The sequence below is a fragment of the Eumetopias jubatus genome, unplaced genomic scaffold, assembly GCF_037043125.1.
Source record: "Eumetopias jubatus isolate StellerSeaLion01/CBP00866 unplaced genomic scaffold, mEumJub1_p1.0 scaffold_2, whole genome shotgun sequence".
Classification (NCBI taxonomy): domain Eukaryota; kingdom Metazoa; phylum Chordata; class Mammalia; order Carnivora; family Otariidae; genus Eumetopias; species Eumetopias jubatus.
Genome location: NW_028274808.1, coordinates 85,547,078 through 85,567,677, shown reverse-complemented (window position 1 = coordinate 85,567,677; position 20,600 = coordinate 85,547,078). Strand labels below are relative to the sequence as shown.

The window sequence follows — 20,600 nt, the reverse complement described above, 5'->3', positions numbered from 1 at the left end:
AATAGCAGCATTTTCCTTGATAACTGTTCATGTTTAAGTATTTATAAACATAAAATGCACCACTCAGTTTTCCTCTCCTGTCAACTTGAGTTATAATTAAAACATGTTAAATTTCTTCATGTTCAGTCGTAAGACTCCCTCCCTCTCAAAACAGCCAATCAAATGCAGTCACTTATTTGCACATTGCATGCACCAGGGTTCATACTGAGCATTTTGCTTTCCCCTTCCAAAAACATGGAGAATAAAAGTCACAATAAATAAATATTAACTTTTCTTTAAAAAGTCCAAAACTCTCTATCAGAATTCCTTTATCTGCTTAGGGTGAAATAAAGGAAATAGATGTATTGTTTTCGTTTTTGAGTTACCCGGTCAGCAAAGATTCCCACTGGTATGTCACCACCTTTTCCTGAAGATGATTATGTGGCACAGTTCACAGTCTGCCCTGACTTCATCAGTTCTCGTTTCAGCTGTTCGAAGCACACAAACATAATGACGTTCCAGGATCCGAGTCGCAAGAAGGAAGGTACAAATCTAGAAAAGGGCATGTCACCATTCTCTTGAGTTTGTTAGCTTTTTTTTTATTGTCAGAGAGAAAGAGAGAGAGAGAGCACGCGCACAAGAAGAGGTTGTGGCAGGCAGAGGGGGAAGCAGGCTCCCCACTGAGCAAGGAGCCCGATGCGGGACTCGATCCCAGCACCCTGGGATCATGACCTGAGCCGAAGGCAGACGCCTGACAGACTGAGCCGCTCAGGCATCCCTAGTTTGTTAGAATTCTTAAAGCTATTATCACACAGACAGCTTCTGCTTCTCATCGCACTCTCTTGTCACGTAAATTTAGGCACTTAAAAAAGTACCTATTCCTCACCTTGCCAGCGATGCCCAAGATAATGTTTCATCTAGCTGTCTAATACTGCTTCAGAACAACAAAAACCCAGACGATCACGTCTATCCAAATACACAAACGGCCTTCATTCCCACCGCACCAAAGCACGTGTCCTTTCTGAAAGGGCATTTCCCAATAACTCTCCTTTTTTGAGGAGCGGGGAAATTTTTGCTTTCTTTCGCTCTTTCTGAATGGGAGGTAGGCAACTGTTGAAAGAGGAGGCAGAGAGGGCCCATGGGTGGCTCAGTTGGTTGGGCGACTGCCTTCGGCTCAGGTCATGATCCTGGAGTCCCGGGATCGAGTCCTGCATCGGGCTCCCTGCTCAGGGGAGAGTCTGCTTCTCCCTCTGACCTCCCCTCTCTCATGCTTGCTCTCTCTCAAATAAATAAAATCTTTTAAAAAAAGGAAAGAAAGAGGAGGAGGAGAAAGCAAAGAAAAAGCGATGAGTAAGTGGACCATTTTCCAAAGTGAAGAAATTAGTGCTGTCCGGATCTTGGCAGTTCTCAGCCTTAGAAGAGTGTCTAGGAGCTAAGGGCATTTTTTTGGGGGGGGGGGGGGTTGGATGGTTTGTTTTTGTTTTGTTTGTTATGCTGTCAAACTGTGCAGACCAAATGATTGATTTTGAATGCCTGTTTGCAGCAATGAGACATTCGGGAGAAAAAGATGTCATCAGTTAAATCTGCCTTGGATAGATTTTTTAAAAGAGATCTGGCCTATAAAATTCATGCCCCGAAGGTTTTTGGGTTTTTTTTGGGGGGAGTTATGTTTTATTTTGTTTTTGTTGTTGCTGTTTTTAAGGTCTCAACACATTTCTCCTGACTCCTGGGTGTGTGTGTGTGTGTGTGTGTGTGTGTATTTTAATTGTGGTACAATGTTCATCAGTTTACCATTTTAACCATTTTAAGTGTATAATTCAGTAGCATAAAGTACATTCACGTTGTGAGCAACCGTCACCACTACCCATCTCCAGAACCTTTTGGTCATCCCTAACTGGAAACTGTACCTATTAAACAATAATTCCTGGGCGCCTGGGTGGCTCAGTCAGTTAAGCATCTGCCTTTGGCTCAGGTCATGATCTTGGTGTTCTGGGATCAAGCCCGGTGTCAGGCTTCCTGCTCAGCATGGAGAGTTGGCTTCCCCCTCTCTGTCTGCCCTTCCCCCCACCCCCCACTCGTGCTCTTGCACTCTCTCTAATAAATGAATAAAATCTAAAAAAAAATCAAACCAATAATTCCCTACGCCCCCACCTCCCCTCAGCCTCTGGTAATCACCATTCTACCTCTGTCTCTATGAATCTGACTACTCTAGATACCTCACATAAGTGAAATCATACAATATTTGTCCTGTGTCTGGCCCATTTGATTCAGCATAACGTTTTCAGTGTTCATCCTTGTTGCAGGATATATCCCCAAAAGGTTTCAAGTTTGAAAAAAATAAAAATATTGTTAAATGGTTAATGGTTAATAACTGAGATATCCATTCTAAATTAAATTTATAATATATTTCATTTGTATTAATGTATCATTAGTGCTGATTATGGTGAATTGAAAACCCTGTGTATATGTGTATGGTGCATTTATGCTTATTTTATAGTCTCAGGCATTGCCTTACAATTATAAATGGTTACAGAAGTTGCTATATTATCACTAGTTTAACTATATTATTTATAGTTACTATATCACTAGTTTAACTATATTATAACTAGTTTAATTTTATGGATACATACATTAGTTCATACTGTATTTTCTTATGAAGGTAGTATCCAATGTAATACTGCTTAATGGGAAATGGGAAATGGGAAACTACACAATACTAGTTTCAAGGTGAGTGTAATATTTATCCAAACCACATCATTTTCTGCCTGACTTTTCTAGGTCAGTGGCAATGATTTTTCTCTAGTTTTACTTTAATACAGTCAAAAAAATCTGAGTCCATCAAGTTAAAATAGTGAAAATTCCAGCAATCACACTACTGGATATTTACCCAAAGAATACAAGAACACTAATTCAAAAGGATACATGCACCCCTATGTTTATAGCAGCATTATTTACAATAGCCAAGATATGGAAGCAGCCCAAGTGTCCACTGACTGATGAAGACACACACACACACACACACACACACACAGGAATATTATTTAGCCATAAAAAAGAATGAAATCTTGCCATTTGCAATGACGCAGATGGAGCTAGAGAGTATGATGCTAAATGAAGTAAGTCAGTCAGAGAAGACAAGTACTGTATAATTTGACTAATATGTAGAATTTAAAAAACAAGCAAAGGGAAATAAGAGAGAGAGACAAATCAAGAAACAGACTCTTAACTATAGAGAATAAACTGATGGTTACCAGAGGGGAGGGGGGGAGGGGAATGGGTTAAATGGTTGATGCGGATTGGGGAGTACACTTGTTGTGATGAGCACTGGGTGATGTATGGAAGTGTTGACTCACTATATTGTACACCTGAAACTAATATAGCACTAACGAATTAAAATAAAAACTTAAAATTAAAAAATTATTTTAATAGTGAAAATCACCTCTTGTTTTCTTCTAGCCCTTTATTATGCTTTCCCTCCACTTTATAGTTCTCTAGCCCTGATCAGGCAAAGTCCTGTCCACATTCCCAATAGATTGGGACCAAGGGAAAGGTCACTGAATTTAAGTGAGCCTCTGATCAAGGCTGAGAAAATCTTAATATCACAGTTTTCCATTTTCTGGCCCAGTGGAATTAGCGAATTGGAGATAGTTATGGCAAGGAAAAATAGACACTAAGCATACGGCATAGACTAAGGCTGGTCAATTATTTATTTGACAGAGAGAAACACCGTGAGAAAGGGAACACAAACGGGGGGGAGTGGGAGAGGGAGAAGCAGGCTTCCCACAGAGCAGGGAGCCCGATGCGGGGCTTGATCCAGGGCCCCGGGACCATGACCCAAGCCGAAGGCAGACGCTTAAAGACTGAGCCCCCCAGGCGCCCCTAAGGCTGGTCAACTATTTAGACAAGAAAGCATCCCAAAGCACACAGATGGCCTGAACACAGCACTATAGACAGAGAAGACCATATCCTACCCTTTGAAAAAAGCCAACGGTCCTTCCTTAGTGAGCATTGTCATGGCACAGTTGGGCACACTCGTGTACTGTCCTGGTGGAGAATTAACAAATCGGGTTTTTACCACATCCACTGGTGAGGACAGGACTGTTGTGCAAAATCCAGCGATAAGAGCTGACACAAAGTGGCAGGGTAAGTCGTCTAAAATGGATCAATGAAACAAGTCAGCAACAGACTTTTGGAAGAAGCTTCTAGTTTTTAGTTATCTATCAGATCCTTGGAAACCTGATGATATCAGGAGACCAATGTGGATGTCTTTGTATAAATAAATAAAATATAATAAGGAAGGTTTTACTTACCCTTACCAAAAAAGATGACAAAGAGTACATGGCACAGTGATGTGATTTAGAAAAATAACCTGTCAGTCTGCTCTGTGCCCTTAGGGTATGGCATAATGCCTGAGACACAGGCATCTAATACTTTTTCATTGAATTAAAGTCATTGTCCAGGGAGAATTTCAATATCTCTAGAACCTGTTAGACTATCTTAGGAACCTAGCCAGCAGTACTACTTTTTGGATGAAAACACTGATGAGCTCCTTACATAACCAGTTCATTTGGATATAATGTGGGACGGACTCACCTCCTGAGTTATGCTATATAAAGAATAAGAGGCTAACCAAAGTCCCATATATTATAATTAAGTGAGAACAACGCTGATGTAAGAATATAATTACACTTTCTCTTTGTTGCAGAAAAAAATTGGTTGCAGCAAAACTTCTAAAAGTTAGCGTCTTGGGGTTTTGGTTTGTTTTTTGTTTTGGTTTGTTTTGTTTGCTTAAAAGTTCTATCTAGTGTTCAAAATTACTTAATTTTTTTAATTGTTACGATTAAGGGATTCAGTACAATGTAGATAGAGAACCTCCAGGATGAAATTGTAAATGTGCAGACTCACAGGTTACATAGCTAGGAGGAAGTTACCTGCTAGGAGCTTCTTTTTCACAAGGGCCTCCTTCATTAGGTCGTATGTAACTAGCTCTGTACAATTGATGATGACATTTCTTGTCAGATTGGGAGTAGTCCCTAGAAAAAAGAAAATGTATAACAGCTCCATTATATGATAAGGTGCTAACGGATATATGTGTTTTAATAATTATCAAATTCACCTTGAAGTCATTTACCTTTCCAAAGGCCTGTCAGGCCTTCCGTTGTCGCTATGATTCTGTAAGCATTGTAAGTCCCAGTGTAGCGAGGTTTGAGACCATGCAGATGGCTCTGTGCTTGAAGTCTGACCTTCACGACCTCTGTGGGTTGCCCGATGAACACTGCCACTCCTCCAGTTGTCAGACCAGCTGCGATCTTGCTTCCTAAACTAGCTGTTGCTATCCAGAGAGAAAAGATATTTATCAAGCAAAAATGAAAAACAAACAAAAACAAAAAACAAGACCCAGAGTGCAACTCTATGTCTTTTTTAATTTTAGTGGTTAGTATTACTGTATCTTTATATCTTTTCTATTTCCCTAATGCTTGTGCATGTGATGATCATGTACTGAGTATGTACTAAATCACTTTAGGGCTAGAAACTTCAAAGTTGATTAGAATTAAAAAAATAAATAAATAAAGACTTTCAAGGACAAAGGAAACACAATGCCTACTTAAACAGTGCTTAGTTCTTTCCTATAGCTAGCTCTCTTTTTCAGTTTTTTCCAACTGGGAGCAGGTACCGGTCACCAATGATGCTCAGCCTTCCTCTTATGGATGGTAATGTTAATTATTGGACCTAGGGGTCTTAGGAAAATCCCAAGTGGACAAACTGCCCCCAGATGGGATGTTGAGTGGTATTAGGCTACAACAGATTACAAAGGGAACAAAAATAGAAAGAAGTGAAGAAAGTGATTTTTTTTGAAAACTTGAAAAATGAGCTTAGATTTCTCAAGACAGATATTATTTAATAAACTATACATAGTCTTGGAGCCTCCCTCCCCCAGGCTCATTTCTATCACTGAAGTATGGACCAAGAACATTTACTCATCAAGGACTTTCTCAGTCTGTCTGTTTCCCAATCTGTAAAATAGAGATAACAATATCTATTTCATAGAGTTATTGTGTGAGTTAAAATAATATCAATATAGCATATAACATACTGTCCTGCATATAGAAAGTACATAAGTTCTTTTCATAACCATATGATTGTCCTCTTTTCTCCTCATGCTTGTCCAGGAGCTGAGCGTACAATAGATAACCATGTTTTAATTGGCAATATCGTATGATTACAATTCCCTTCACTTTGGGCCCACATTTATAATCTTATTTTGATGCACTCATCCTGTCCTCCAGTCTGTTTCTCATTTCCCCGTCAAGCTCTTTGAGGGAGAGGCAACATTTTCTGTCTTCACTTCTCATGGCTCTCCTCATAGTTGCTCCTCAAGCCTCCACAACCCAGCTTCCATCTCCACTACTCCCCTTTGATGTTTTGGCGAAGGAGACCCATGGGTTCCTGCTGTTAGGCACATGCATCACGTTTTGTCCTTTCCACACCAGATCTCTCTGCTCTGTTTGACCCAACTGATGGTTCCTCCTGTAACTCCCTGGAGTCTAGCCCAGACATTTCTCCTAAGCTCATGTGTTGACTGGATGTTACTTGTTGACACATCTTCAAATGAATGTCTTACCTTCCCCCTCAGACAGTTTCCATATCCCTCCCCTCTGTGAATGGTACCTTTAGCCAGAACCTCAGAGGCCATCCTCCATCCCAGCCTTTCCCTTACGCCAGCTGCCTACCAAGGTCGGTCAGCTACACTTCCTGAATCTTTCCGATCTCTCTTCTCCTTCCCTACCGCCATTGTTGTAGCCTACCCTGATCGTTTCTTACTTTCTAACGTACCCCCTTCTTGCCCTTTTTCTATACATCCCCTAGATACTGCTGCCAAAGTGATCTTTCAAAAATATAAATGGTTTAGGCCACTTTCCTGCTTAACATTTTTCAATGACTTCCCATCACTGTAAGGACAAAATCTAAACTTCTTAGCATGGTCTGCAAGGTCCTTTGTGATCTGGCTCCTTCCTGCCTTGGCTTCACCTCTCCCTCCTAGTCCTCCCTCCCTGCCCTGTGTGTTCTTGCCACTCCTCTCTGAGCCTTTGTACATGACCTTCACTCTACTTGGAAGGCCTTTCCTCACCACTTCACCTTACTACGCCTATTGGTCTTTCAAGATTTGATTCAGACATCAGTTCTTCAGGAAAATCTTGCCCGACCATGCCCCCAAGGCTAGGTAAAATATTCCTCTTCCATGTGCCCAACATCCTGCCATTACTTCTAACAGAGCACGTGTCACAGTACATACTCATCTGTTGACCTATTCACAGCTCATAGCTCTTGCCTAGACAGATATCTATAACCTACACATCCAACAGTTTCTGGCACATGGCAGCTCAATAAAGCTAATAAAATGCATGGAATAGGCATAACATAGAATACTGCCAAAATATGTCCTATTAATTTAGTATCTAAAGTACTCAACAATTGGGTAGAACAGTCAACTGTGAAGGAAACTACCAGAACGGACAGCTTTATGTCTTTTGTGATTCTTCTCTTGCTACATCTACAAATAGGACAATGCAGTATGGATCTCAAAGCATCTAGACTTTACTTTGAAACTGTATAGAATAAACTCATTATATGTTTGTATAACTAACATTTATAACTTGTCCCATAAGGTTATGTAATCCTAAGGTCACTTTTTTTTTTTTTAAAGAAAAACAGACCGCCACATGCAGCACCTCATTTGGATGTGTCTGGAGTCCTGGAAGCCTGACTACCCTACATTCTCCTACAAATGGACTTGAGAGCTTGTTTGGGAGTTCTAGCAGGGGAGTGCAGCTACTCCTATACCATTGACCAAAGAATGGTCCTCCTCTATTGGGGAAGGTCATCCTCTTTGACCGTTTGCAGAACTTTGAGTTAAACATTTTTCTGCAGCCCATCCATCTTCTCCAGATGGATATCCAAATTAGGCCCAAAACTTCCATGACTGACCAGGTGATTTTTATAAGTATAAATGTGCATCTGAAAAATTGATTTTGCACATTTCCTTTTCTTTCTATGAACAGTGAGTACCAAGCTAATATTGGATGTCTGCTTGCCAATTTGTTATGAAGACCACTACCTTGCACGTAACATTGCTTGAAGAGAGCTGGGCCCAGGGCATGTCTGGGCCAGCTATCTGCCCCTCCCAGGAATGCTCATTGCTTACTTTGTTTCCCTGTGCTGAAGAACTCCTGGACGGTGTCATAGAGGCCGATCCTAAGAGAGGCAAAGCTTATTTGTCTCTGGAGACCAGCAGGCAGCCCACTATAGAGTTTCATTGGCCCTTCAGTTTTTGCCAGAGTGGTGACTGTACCCAGGACACCTTTATACCTAATGGCTCTAGAGGTCTGGCATTCACCTTGGATCTGGAAATGAGAAAGGTGCAGGTCAGAGGGACGTAAAAATTGAGTAAGTAGTTCCTACCTGGTGAAGAAAAAACAAAGACTGGCAACAGGCTGTCTGTTCTCCGTGGAGAAACCTTAAGCCAAGATTTTTCCCACTGTTTTCCTATTTTCAGTTCGTTTTACCTTCTCAGCAACATCTCCTCTGTATCTCTGTATCTCTCTAGCTATATATATGAAGAGAGATTAGCTACCTTGCGAATTTTGAGCATTCCCACCCTCCCTGTATAAATCCTCCAGAACCCCTAAGCAGCAGATGGGAAGGTGCCCCTGCCAAATTAAGGAAGTGAAAGAACCTGACTTGTAAACTTAGCTCTTAGAACATTTAGTGCACCCTAACTTTGGGGGGCTTTCGCAGTAGTCATGGTCAACGTATCTTCCGTGGCTTCTAGTGGTTCTTCCGTTAATCTCAGAGAAGTTCCAGTTTCCCACCCCCATGCATCCAGTTCTGTGACAAGCCCACACCGTTAAGGTGGCCACCCGCCCTACCTGAGGAGTGGGTTAAACCAAAGCCGTTATCAAACGGGCGCACAGAATAGGTGTCCCCTCTCTGCCCTGAGACACCTCCCCATCCTCATCTCGCTCGCTACCTGGAGCCGGACTTTGGCCGTGTCCAGCGGGAAGGTGATCACATCCGCCACACAGGCCGCCACGCCAGCTGAGAAGATCTTGACCGGCATCGTCGGGGGCACGTCCGAGGCTGTCGGCCCCACCATCTTCGCTCAAAGAGCGGAGCGACGAGCGGGCGCAAGGACTGAAGGACTCGGCGGGCGTCCACAGGGCGGAATTTCTCCCTGCCTTTCCGCTCCTGTCCCGTCGGGACAGCAAACCGGCTCCCTGACTTCGCGGGAGGCGGTGCGCCGGCAGTGGCTGCAGGCGGAGCACAGCAGAGGGGCCGAGCCGGGCCGCGCCTCCCGCCTTCGCGCCCTAGTGCCAGGAGGACCCAGGGCGCGCAGGCTGGCGGCGCCTGTGCGTCCTGCCCGCGCCGGGTGACTTATATAGCCCGCCGGTCCCGGGCTAGCCAGCTCTCGGCGGAGCCGGGCGTGGGAGCTGGCGGGGGCGTGCCCTGGGGCGCCCGGTCCCTCCCACCCGCGGCCTCGCTGCGCGCCTGGGGAGCGGCTCCCCGCGCACCTGGCGGTCTACGCCCCGCGTGTCCCAGGAGGGCGCACCACGGCAGCCCACCCCCCCCCACCCCCCCCCACCCCGCGCCTGGCTGCGTGCCCTCGGCTGGGGCAGGGAGCGCGGGGCTGGGCGGGGGTGGGGTGGGGGGGTGGCTTCCTAAACAAGCGCGATCTCGGGGACCCTGGTAAAAGGTCCTGCCGAGCTGGAGCTCTTCCAAGCGAGAATGGGGCGCCCCTTTTATTCCTCTGACTCCCCAGGAACCTTGCAGGCATCTTCTCAGCTTCCTTTCCTCTCCCATTAACTTCTCATCCTCCTTTCTTTTTTCCAACCGCCAAATCCAGACCTGGAAAATTCCCCGGGCAGAAACCAAGAACACTCAGAACTTTTAAAAGAAATAAGGTGTTTCTTTTAAACACTTTTTTTTTTAATTGGATGTCCGATGAGATCATTGACATACTAGAAAGCAAAGAGTAAATTACTAAAGTGCTCTATAAAGTGAGATATAACTTGCTCCTTTTAATTTCTTAGGAGAGTGCAGTGGAAGGGACATTGGCAGGTCCCTTGGCTGAAGGTGCAGCTCTGCTGCTTCCCTTCCCTGGGTAAGTCATCTTTACTGCCACTTTTTGCTTCCTTCGGAGTAAAATGTGTGTCCAGAGACATCCCCAGGTGTGAAATCTGCTGCTAATTTACCTATAGGGATACATTAAATATTGCAAAGTGTGTTTGTTGTGGAAGGAGGAGCTTTTCCTACTTCTGTCCTTGTGCAAAGATTTATTGTGAGCGTTCATTTATTCTCTTGGTTCAAGAGCAGGGGAAAATGAGGTACAAACCCCCTAGAGAATAATCCCCAAATACTCTGTGAGAACAGGTTGTGTGTACTGTGCAACTGTTCAAGAAGCCATTCCTAGGCGACTTCCAAGGGAGGCATGCTTGAGGGATGTCGAGGAAGTCAAAACCCCAAAGGTAGGATGTGCTCTGGAGAAACAGAGAGAAGACAGTGGGTTTCCTCCTCTGCAAACACCTGTTGAAATAAAGAGCAATTGAGGCAAGTAAGTGGCACGTGTGAAGGCAGAGATTTGGGGAAAGCAGGGCGAATATATGGGAATGTGTTCTGTTGGCCTGCCTGAGACACTGGATGATGGGGAAGGAGAGAGCCAGGGTAAGCAGTTGGTAAAAGAGACTATAGAAGCCCAACGAGGCCAGCTTGAGGGATGACCTTGAAAGTCTGCTCCAAATGTGGATTCATGTTATCAACTCACGCATGGACAGTACTTTAAAGATTGTAAAGTGCTCTCACATAAATGTCATATTTAATATAGTAGACGGTACAGCCTTATGAATGATTGGATATAGAGTCAAAGATTTTTTAGAGATAACTGAGTTTAAGAACATGGGTAGTAGGCTCGGTGATGGTGACAGCTGATTGTCGTGAGATGGTAAAGAGAGGTGATTTTAGGGGCACAAAGTTGAAATCAGCTTTTAGAGTCTTGGAATTATTTGAAGAGAAGGGTGTTTATCATAGGTAAAAAGCTACCATAGGAAACCACATATAACATGCTAAAAGAGCAAGAAATCAGAGCTGGGAGGTATTTGGGAGTCAGCAATACAGATGTGATGAAAGAGGGTACACTTTATTTTTATTTATTTTTTTAAGAGGGTACACTTTAAACGGGACTAAGAACAATAGGACTAGGAAAAGGGTCATGGGCCAAGATGTAGGGGTACCCAGACTTATGGGCTGGGAAGAATGGCCTTGTCAAAGGTAAAATTATAGTGTATATCCAGGCATGGAACCATAGTATTTGAGAATATAATTTAAGGAAGGGTGGGGTCTTGACTAGCATGAAGTTTAGGAGAAATGTCAAAAGAGGACAAAAATGAAGAAAAACCTGTAGGGTTTGGTTCTAAGACTATTGGTCATCTTAGGGAGTGCACTGTGGTGGAGTCATTAGGTTGAGGCTGATGGCTAAGCAGAGATTGAGAATGTTGGGTATAGTGTGAGTAGATGTAAAGGGGGTGGGGGCATTTTTCCTGACTAACTCTAGAGAACAGCTGCTATCAACTGGTTAGTCCCCAACCCACAACCTAATCCTAACCTGAATCGTTCACAGTGTTCCATCTATAGTGGTTTTAAAGCATAATCACAAATTCCTCCCATTAAAAGGTGAGGGTCCATGTCCCTTCCCCTTGCATCTGGGCAGGCCTGTGAATGCTTTGACCAACAGAATAAGACAGAACTGATGCTCTGTAGTTTCCGAGGCTATATCATAAAAGTCCTTTCAGCTTCTTAGTCACTTGGAACACCTGGAGCCCTGGGCCACCACGTAAGAAATACAACTCCTCCGAGGCTCTCACACTGGAGAGGCCCCATGCAGACGCTTCCAGCCCTCCCCACCAAGGCGCCAGACATGAGAATGCAGCTATCTGGGATTCTGCAGATAAACTCACCCGCCCACTAGATAGCACCGAGTCATCTCTGCCCATGTCAGTGGGACAGAAGAATCATTCAGCTGAGCACTACCCGAATGTTTGACCCATGAAATTGTGAGATATAATGAAATGGTGGCTGTTTTAAGTGGGAACACTGCCTTTACTTTTTTGGGAAGTTGGGGGTGGCTCTTCACGCTTTCCTCCAACACTACCTTCCTGATGAGGGCATTGGAGGCGGTGGGTGGGTATAGAATTTTTAGCTTTGGACTACAAGTTTTGGATTCGTACTATATGGTACATTTCTGAAGGAGAAGCAGGGTAAACTGAAAGTTGCTTTGCTTCCATGAAGCCCATGTTTGCCCGTTTCAAAGGCAGGTTATGGTAAACCAGAGGAGTGGGTGAAACGAAAGCCATTAGAAGGGAAGAAAATATGAGGAAAAGACCCATTAGGATAAGAAAGGTGAGAACAGGTAGAAGAAGGGGACCTGTGGTGGGGTAAAGAGGCTGACTTACTTGAGACCATAAGGAAGAAGGACAGCCTGAGCCTCTGGGGTATTAGTAGGCACGGTCAGTTCGAGACCTCTGCAGGAGACAGTATCGGTTTAGTTCAATGGTGACTGAGCCCCCGAGATGTGCCAGACACAATGCCAGTCCTAAGGGTCAAAGAAGCAGAAGTCAAAGGCTTCACATGAGGAGACCCTCATGAGAGGGTCACAGGAGCTCAAGACTGAAAATGATTCTGGATTCCAACGAGCAGGCTACCTCACCCTTTCTGAGAGGCCCAGGGAAGTAGGAGAAAGTTTGCCTCAGGTTGGAGAGAACAGTAGGGTGGAGGGTGGCGTCCCCAAAGGGTCAGACTGCTCTTCTGGCACAAAGAAAAAGAGGTGAAGAAGAGGTCAATGTGAGCAAGGGTAACAGATCTTCTAGGACGTCGCTAAGGCGTGGCAGCAAGTTCCTAATGCACTAAATTCCTGTTTCCTCTTTGAAAATGTAGAGCAACATTTACAACTGTACTTGCTCAGAGGGTGGTCAGGCAGGAATCACTGAACGAAATGTCTCCATATTAAATAAAAAAGGATAATGTGCATTTGAAATGTTCTACACTTTCCCATAATTCTCTCACTAACCACCAGTAGGAAATACGGTGTTGTAGTTGTGTAGACAACTGTGCAAATGACAGAAGAGACAATTTATAAAAGAAGAAATACAAATTATAAAAATAGAGGGCATATATTTCATATGCTTAATAAAGTACATTACTTTATTATTAATACCTTGTTAACCTAATTAATACCTTGTCTCTACCAAAATTATAATTATGGTAACATATATACATTTTAATATCATAAACTTAATTTATAAATATACATAAATGACTGTTTTAATTACAAATTGTGAATGTGAAAAATACAGTAATCATAATATCAATACTATATTAATAATGGCATTATAAATTTGCATAATTCTTTCGGAAAACAGTTTGGCAGTATGCATATTGAGCAAAGATAACGTCCATGTCCTTTGATCTAATAATTCTACTTCTAGATATCTGCCCTAAAATAATTAGCCAAAATGCGAAAAAGTCATATATAGGATGATGCTTCTTACAGCTTGATATTTATGATGGCAAATTACTGGGAGTAGCTACATCAATCGGGATCCAGATGTGCGTATCTGGGTTTGTCTGAAGACTTGTGCGTATTAATGATTCACATAGGTGTCTACCTGTCCGCCCTGATATGTAAGTGGAAAGAGACTGCCCTTAGGCATTGGGAAGGTAGGGAGATGACCAGAAGGCGTTTTCTTGGTCCAGCCCAGCCCAAAGACAGAAACTATCAAGCTGTGTGTTCAGGGAAAAAATACTCCATTTTCATTCCAAGGTGGCTTAGCAGCGTAACTAAGAGAAAGAGGCCCACGTTCAAATTCTCTCCAAGATACTTACTAGCTGAGTGAGTGTGGACAGAGTACTTCCCTGAACTCAAATTCTTCACTTTTACAAGGAATCTTCCTGAGTCATTAGGTTAGTCTTAATGGATCACGCTTCGTGTTTAGCACCAGGTGTACATAATTGTCATAAGCCTACGAAAGATGTATCCACTTTATGCACTTACCAAATACTTATGGAGCATGTAGCAAGTGCTAGACGCTGTTCTAAGCACTTTACAAAATTTAACACACTTAAGTCCTCACATGATAGCCCTTTGAAAAAAAGTACTGCTGTTATCCCACTTCACGGGTGAGGAAACTCAGAGGCTCAGAGCAGTTGAGAAACTTCGATCCTGTAACCACTGAATGGTACACTTAGGGCCTGTCTCACCCCCAAACCCTCTGTCACTATATGATACCCAAACTGCCTCCCCAACATATTTATGACACGATACTTTCCTATGCTTTGAAGGAGTAGAATGGCTAGGTATACTCATATATTTTCTTAATAAGTCATAGAAAAAGTTTCCAAAAAGTCACATGAAATGTACATTCTTTACTTGGTTTATATACATTACGAGGGGATTTACAAAGAAAAGAATAAACATTGCAACACTTCTACTTTTAAAAATCACTTTTTCTTTTTTTTTAAAGATTTCATTTACTAGAGAGAGAGAGTGAGAGAGAGAGAGCACGAGAGGGGGGCGGGGCAGAGGGAGAGGGAGAAGCAGACTCCCCACTGAGCAGGGAGCCGGACAAGGGGCTTGATCCCGGGACCCAAGATCATGACCTGGGCCGAAGGCAGACGCTTAACCGGCTGCCACCCAGGCGCCCCTAAAATCACTTTACTTCGTCTTCAGGGGAAGCTGGTGGAAGAGGTAGGGAAGGTGATATATGAGATTTAGAAAAATGTGATTTACAGGAATTGAGGCCCAGTGGAGGATCCAGAGAACGAAGAGGAAGAGGTGACCTCGAGAACAGGACACTCCTGTCCTTAGATACTTGAAGGCATATGCAGTGGGCAGGTGGGTTTTGTTCTGTACACAGTTAAGGGAAAGCATTAACGCTGAGGCATGGAAAGTGCAGATGAACAGATTTTAGGTAAGTGTAAAAAATACTCTACAAGTCGATGTGATCAGAGATAGAAGGTGCTGCTATTTTGGGTAAGAGTTCTCATCACTCCAGGTATTGGGTTTTAAGTAGTTTGGCATAATATCAATTCAGAGCATCAAACTTATTGTCAAAAGGACCTGGATTTGAATCTGCCATTTGCTATCTATGTGACCTCAGGCAATTTATTTAATCTCTTTACATTTGTTTTCCTGTGTGTAAAATGGGGATGGTAATCATAATTACACTTAGAGTGATATTATGAGGATATAATTAAGTAATACTAGTAAGATCTTAGCACAATAACTACTAGGGGCACCTAGAAAAGGTGTGATAAATGTTCACTACAATTACATTTTATTAATACATTTTGCAGGTTGTTGTAGGGAACCAGAGCATCGAACTAAAGGTTTTACTGAAAGATGTGGAAGGTCCCTTCACTCTCTGAGATCTTGAGTTCCTGATTCTGTGAGCCACCCTGGGATGCGGCTCTTAACGTAGGAGAAGCTAGACTGGGACACAGATCTCTTGGCTGAGGACAGCCAGAAGTGGCAGGAAGGTGAAATGGGGCCAGTCCAGCTGAGAGTCAGCCTTGAGGCTCTCGGTGTGTTGGGGCTCCTGGGCTCTCTTCGGATGAGGCCCCGGGTGCTGGGTTAGAGGTCACCGCCCTGTTCCAGGACCCTCTCCCTCCCCCATCCCTCCTCCAATCTCCCAGACAAATGGAAATTTCAGAGTGGTGCGTTCTGCCTGGCAGAGAGGACTTGGTGAAAGGTCACGGATTGCAGCCCTAGTGTGAATGTGACAGGGACACCGGGGGAAGGAGCAAAGACTAACTGAGGTTACCTTGGAAGCGTTCTTTGTGAGGTCTCTTGTTGTTGCTTGGGTTTGCCTGTTTCCAACACTGCCCGGAAGTCAGAGACGTGCCAAGAGGCCTTCTTGGCCTGACAATGAATAGCCCCACTCGCAGCTCCTGTGTGGCGAGATGTCTGGGAAAGACACAGCCCTGACACTAAAGAAAAGACGGATTTTATGTCATCCACGGCATGACGGAGCAGGGCAAAGTAAAGAAATGACTACCTTGAACTATTTTCACTTTGTTGAGTCTGGTGCGTGAAATGCCAGGGGTTGGGTGATGGAGAACCTCCCCAGCGTGGCCCACACCTGAGGTGCCCAGGGTGCTGGGTCTGGAGGGAAGAAGACGAGGGAAGACACCTGGAGTAGATGCACTCTGGATCACGTGCAAATGTTTGTGTGCTTAAAATTCCATAAACATTCTCTCTTCTACACTTGTGTGGTTAAAATGATCGTTTGGGAACACAGAGGTGACTGATTTTAAAAATGTCCGAATTTCACAGATAAGAAAATAAAGCTTCCTCTGCTTTATTTTCCTATGACCTGTAGAATGACCTTTTGATCATTCTCCCGGACGGCCTCTTTGCAGAGCTGAATTCCATAATGAAATAACTTTCTTGGAGTTTCATTCACTTAGAAGTTCTCCTTTAGCATTCTGCTCTACTGCATGTTTCTGGGCCTTTCCCTTTTGAGGTGTTCCCTCTTTGTTTAGATCCTTCGCTAAACTCTCTGGTTGAGTAGTTCTTGGTCGGGTCTGAAGGGGGTTGGCATTTGGGGTATCTAGTCATTGGGCAGAGCTGTTCGACCATTCTAGCCGTTCTATCATTCTGCTTGTTTATGCAATGAATGTGATTCCATTTATTGAGCATCCGTTGCTGCACTGTGCTAAGGTTGGAGCAGACAGACACATTAATACATGATTACTATATAATCTGATAAGTGCCGTGTTAGAGATGTACCCAGGTGATTGGAGGGCAGAGAAGAAGGGTAGCTGACCCAGATCATGGCCATTTGGGAGGCTTCCTGAAGCAGGCACAGATGGGACCCAAGTGTTGAAGCGTGAGTAGGGTAACACCTACCCTGCTGTCATGCCAGGCAGATGAGACAGCACAGTCAAGGCATGAAGGAACAGCATAGTAAGTTTGGAGAAATAAAAGCTTCTTGATATTTCTGGACCATAAAAGGCAAGGTGGGGCAAAGCAGGAGACGAGACTTGAGCCTAAGGAGGCAGGCAAATCGGGGAGGCTTTGATCCTATTATCTTCTAATTAATTAGGAGGTTTTAAACATGAAATTAGCAAAGTTAGTTTTATGTTTGATTTAGATTTATGTGGCTTCGGGGGAAGTCTTGAGGACTGTGAGGAAGAATCTGTCCCATGCCTGTCCCCTCCCTTCTGGGGCTTTGCTGCCAGTCTCTGGAGATGGAAACACCGTCCTGATCTCTGCCTTCACCTTCACATGGTGTCCTTGTGTATGTGTGTCGGTGTCCAAATTTCCCCTTTTTATAAGGACACCAGTCCTACTGGATTAGGGCCCCCCAACAACCTCATCTATTTTCTCATCTAATAAAGATTGTATCTATTTAAGGTGTGCAACATGATGGGGAGCCTGGGTGGCTCAGTTGGCTAAGCGTCTGCCTTCGGCTCAGGTCATGATCCTGGGATCCCAGGATCAAGCCCACTTCAGGCTCCCTGCTCAGCGGGGAGTCTGCTTCTCCTTCTCCCTCTGCCTCTCCCCCCACCCCGCTCGTGCTCTCTCACGTGCATGCACTCTCTCTCTAATAAATAAATAAAATCTTTTTTTAAAAGGTGTATTAACATGGTAATTGATATATAAGAACACCTCAGAGATGTTTCAGGTTGGGTCCCAGACCACCACAATAAAGCAGATGTCACAATAAAGCTAGCCAAATTAAATGTTTGGTTTTCCGGTGCATACAAAAGTTATGTTTATACTATAGTCTGTTAAGTATGTGATAGTATTATCTAAAAAATTAATGTGCATACCTTAATTTTAAAATATTTTATCGCTAAAAACTGTAAATCACTATCTGAGCTTTCAGCAAGTTGTAATCAGTGATGGCAGATCACCGTAACAAATACAATAATAATCAAAAAGTTTGAAATATTGCAAGAATTACCGAAGTGTGATGCAGAGACACAAAGTCGAGCAAATGCCATTGGAAAACTGAGGACACAGAGTTGCCACAAACCTTCAATTTGTAAAAAATGTGGTATCTGCGAAGCGCCATGGAGCAGAAAAGCACAATAACACAAGGTATGCCTGTACATATCCATAGTGAAATGATCGCTACAGTCAAGCTCCATGTCCATCTCCTCACATATTACCATTTTATTCTTTCACTGTGGGGAGAGCAACAGACATCCACTGTTGGCAAATTCCCGATATTCGATACAGTATTATTGACTACATCATGCTATACATTAGATGTCTACACTTGTTCCTTCTACAGAACTACAGATTTGTACCCTTTGACCAATATCTGCCCATTTCCCCTACCTCCTTGTCTCTGGTGACCACTCTTCAAATCTCAGCTTCTGTGTATTTGCCTTTTTAAAGTTCCACATATAAGTGAGGTCACACAGTTTTTCCTTTCTGTGTCTGGCTCGTTTCACTTAGCATCAGATCCTCCAGGTTCATCTCCGTTGCTTACTGACCTCACCTTAATTTAACTAATTACATCTGCAGCAGCCCTAGTCCCAAATAAAGTCACATTCTGAGGTACTGGGGGTTGCATCTTTACCACATGAATTTGGTGGGGAGAGGGACATAATTCAACCCGTAACAGGTGCCGATGACAAGCTGCAGGCCTCTTTTGGCAAACCTGAGTCTTAGAAGTCACCTTTGGGTTAAAAAGGAATAAACAGAAAAACAAAGAGGAGACATGATGGCAAAGAAAACTTCTCTCTTCAGGAGCCAGAAGAAAATGTAAGACAAATATTGTAGCCTATTCAAAAAGATGTAAAGAAGACATGAATTTTGAAAAAAAAGGAGCAGAAAGTGCAAAGAGAAGTCATGCCGAGATGAACGTTGAAAGAGGTTGAGAGGCAGACAAGTCTAGAAGGAAAGGGATCTGCGGGAGGTAAGAAAGAAAGGCAGTGAAATAAAAATTTCAGTAGCCAAATGGAAATCTGATTTGGTGGAAGGAATCACAGCATTGCCATAGGGCTACTTAATGTTTCCAAAATATTATTTTATAGGTTTTGTCCTCCCTATATTTCCCCCTTTGCCTTCATCTCATTCAAGTAAGTAGCTGACTTTATGCTTAATGTTCTAGAAGGTAGATATAAAGTAGGGTGGAATGGACAGGTTGCCATGAAAACCCTTTCTTCCCAACTTTGTCTTCAAGAACCCAAGTCCCAGAAAGGGAGAGGGTATTTGGTTAGAGGCAGAATGGCTTCCAAGAACAGTGGACCCAGAGCAGACTGCCTCCCCCTACCCGCCCTCCCCTGCTCCAAGCCCCAGGAAAGAAAAGCAGCTTCAGAGCAGTTTTCCCTGCCCCAGGTGTGGGGCTTGAAAGCTGCAGAGATGGGCTGCTTGAAGAGTCTTCTCCCACTCTTGACACTGTAAGATCCACAGCATGACCCCAGGATGCAGAAGGCCCAGGATAACTAAAAATAAATTTTCTGCCAGACCTTCAGGAAGGAACAGGAAGAAGAAATGAAGTTGCCTCCTGTGAATTTGCCAATGTCTTAAAGATACTCACTAATGGAATTTAATCAGTGATTAAAGAGAACAAACCAGAAAACTTCCCGAATGTAGACAACATTGGACAGGAAAATAAAGCTGGTTAGTGATATGATAAACATGAAAAAGAGTAGTGATTCAATTATAAGATATGCAAATCTCGGATATATCCAGATTCTCTGCTAAAAATTACTTGAACAAGTAGGCCAGCTCATGGAGAGATGGATCCAGATGAAAAGCCCAAGAAAGAAGCTGGAGAGGGCTCCCTGCAGTCTTGGCTTACCTGGGCTGGTTGCAGCGCCTGGAACCGACGCGGGTCAGGTGCGGGCTTCCTGGCCCCGTGCCTGGTCTGGCCTCCTGCAGCGGTGCTCGCTCCCTGCCTCCATCACCTGTGGGCAGGTAAGTGAGCCATCCCCTGCACCAGAGCTTCTGTGCTGGGGGCGTTGACCATGTTAGGGACGCCCCAGCCAGCTCCCCTCAGGGGGGAGGTGGCCACAGATTTGGCACCTTACCGCTCCACAGCTTTGGCACCTTACCGCTCCACAGCTTTCAAGCATGGCAACATCGACTTGTACAGAGACAAGTAAGAGAATCAGTGGAAGAAGAACAGAAATCTAGTCATTATTAACCAAGAAATGCCATTGGGGGTTAGAAATTCCTGCCGGACATAGAAAATAAAGCAATATAGTACAACAGGCATCTGGATTTCAGCAGCACTTCTGAAGTTTAACAAAAGGGACTTGTGACTGTTTCCGGAGCCTCAGACTTTTCAGCACCGGAGCCGTCCAACAAACCATCCCCTCGTTGATAGCTGCCTGGTGTTCTTGAGATTACATTTGGGGAAACACAATGAAATCTTCTGATAGGGATGTGAAAAAATGCCCACGTGTTATGCACGTGTTTTGCGTTGCAGCAGCATTCACCATCCTTACACTTTTGGTGATTTATCCATCAGATCTTGTTTCAAGATTTTGTATTTGTATTCATTGAGTTATTAAATAGCTGTCTGCTTGGGTTACTACCTTTATTTGTCGGT

The 20,600-nt window shown here is 43.7% G+C and overlaps 1 protein-coding gene across 2 annotated transcripts; it reads right to left on the bottom strand.

Annotated features, from left to right (window-relative positions):
* Positions 1–416: 416 nt before the first annotated feature.
* Positions 417–9,133, bottom strand: UCP1 (uncoupling protein 1). 2 transcript variants are annotated; one of them, XM_028102302.1, is made up of 6 exons: positions 9,008–9,133; positions 8,183–8,381; positions 5,111–5,311; positions 4,911–5,012; positions 3,951–4,131; positions 417–531 (listed from the first exon to the last, which is right to left on the bottom strand). In XM_028102302.1, the coding sequence occupies exons 1-6, from the start codon at positions 9,131–9,133 to the stop codon at positions 417–419; spliced, it is 924 nt and encodes a 307-aa protein (XP_027958103.1). The 2 variants fall into 2 exon arrangements, with proteins under 2 accessions (XP_027958103.1, XP_087875978.1); XM_088019852.1 differs by having other exon boundaries at positions 5,111–5,305.
* Between the last annotated feature and the right edge of the window lie 11,467 nt (positions 9,134–20,600).

Coding starts and splice junctions, on each gene's coding strand:
- UCP1 (XM_028102302.1), bottom strand. CDS start 9,133: ATGGTGGGGCCGACAGCCTCGGACGTGCCCCCGACGATGCCGGTCAAG. Junction 8,382..9,007: donor CGGCCAAAGTCCGGCTCCAG/GTAGCGAGCGAG, acceptor TCTCATTTCCAG/ATCCAAGGTGAATGCCAGAC. Junction 532..3,950: donor CCGTTGGCTTTTTTCAAAGG/GTAGGATATGGT, acceptor GCCCTTTTCTAG/ATTTGTACCTTCCTTCTTGC.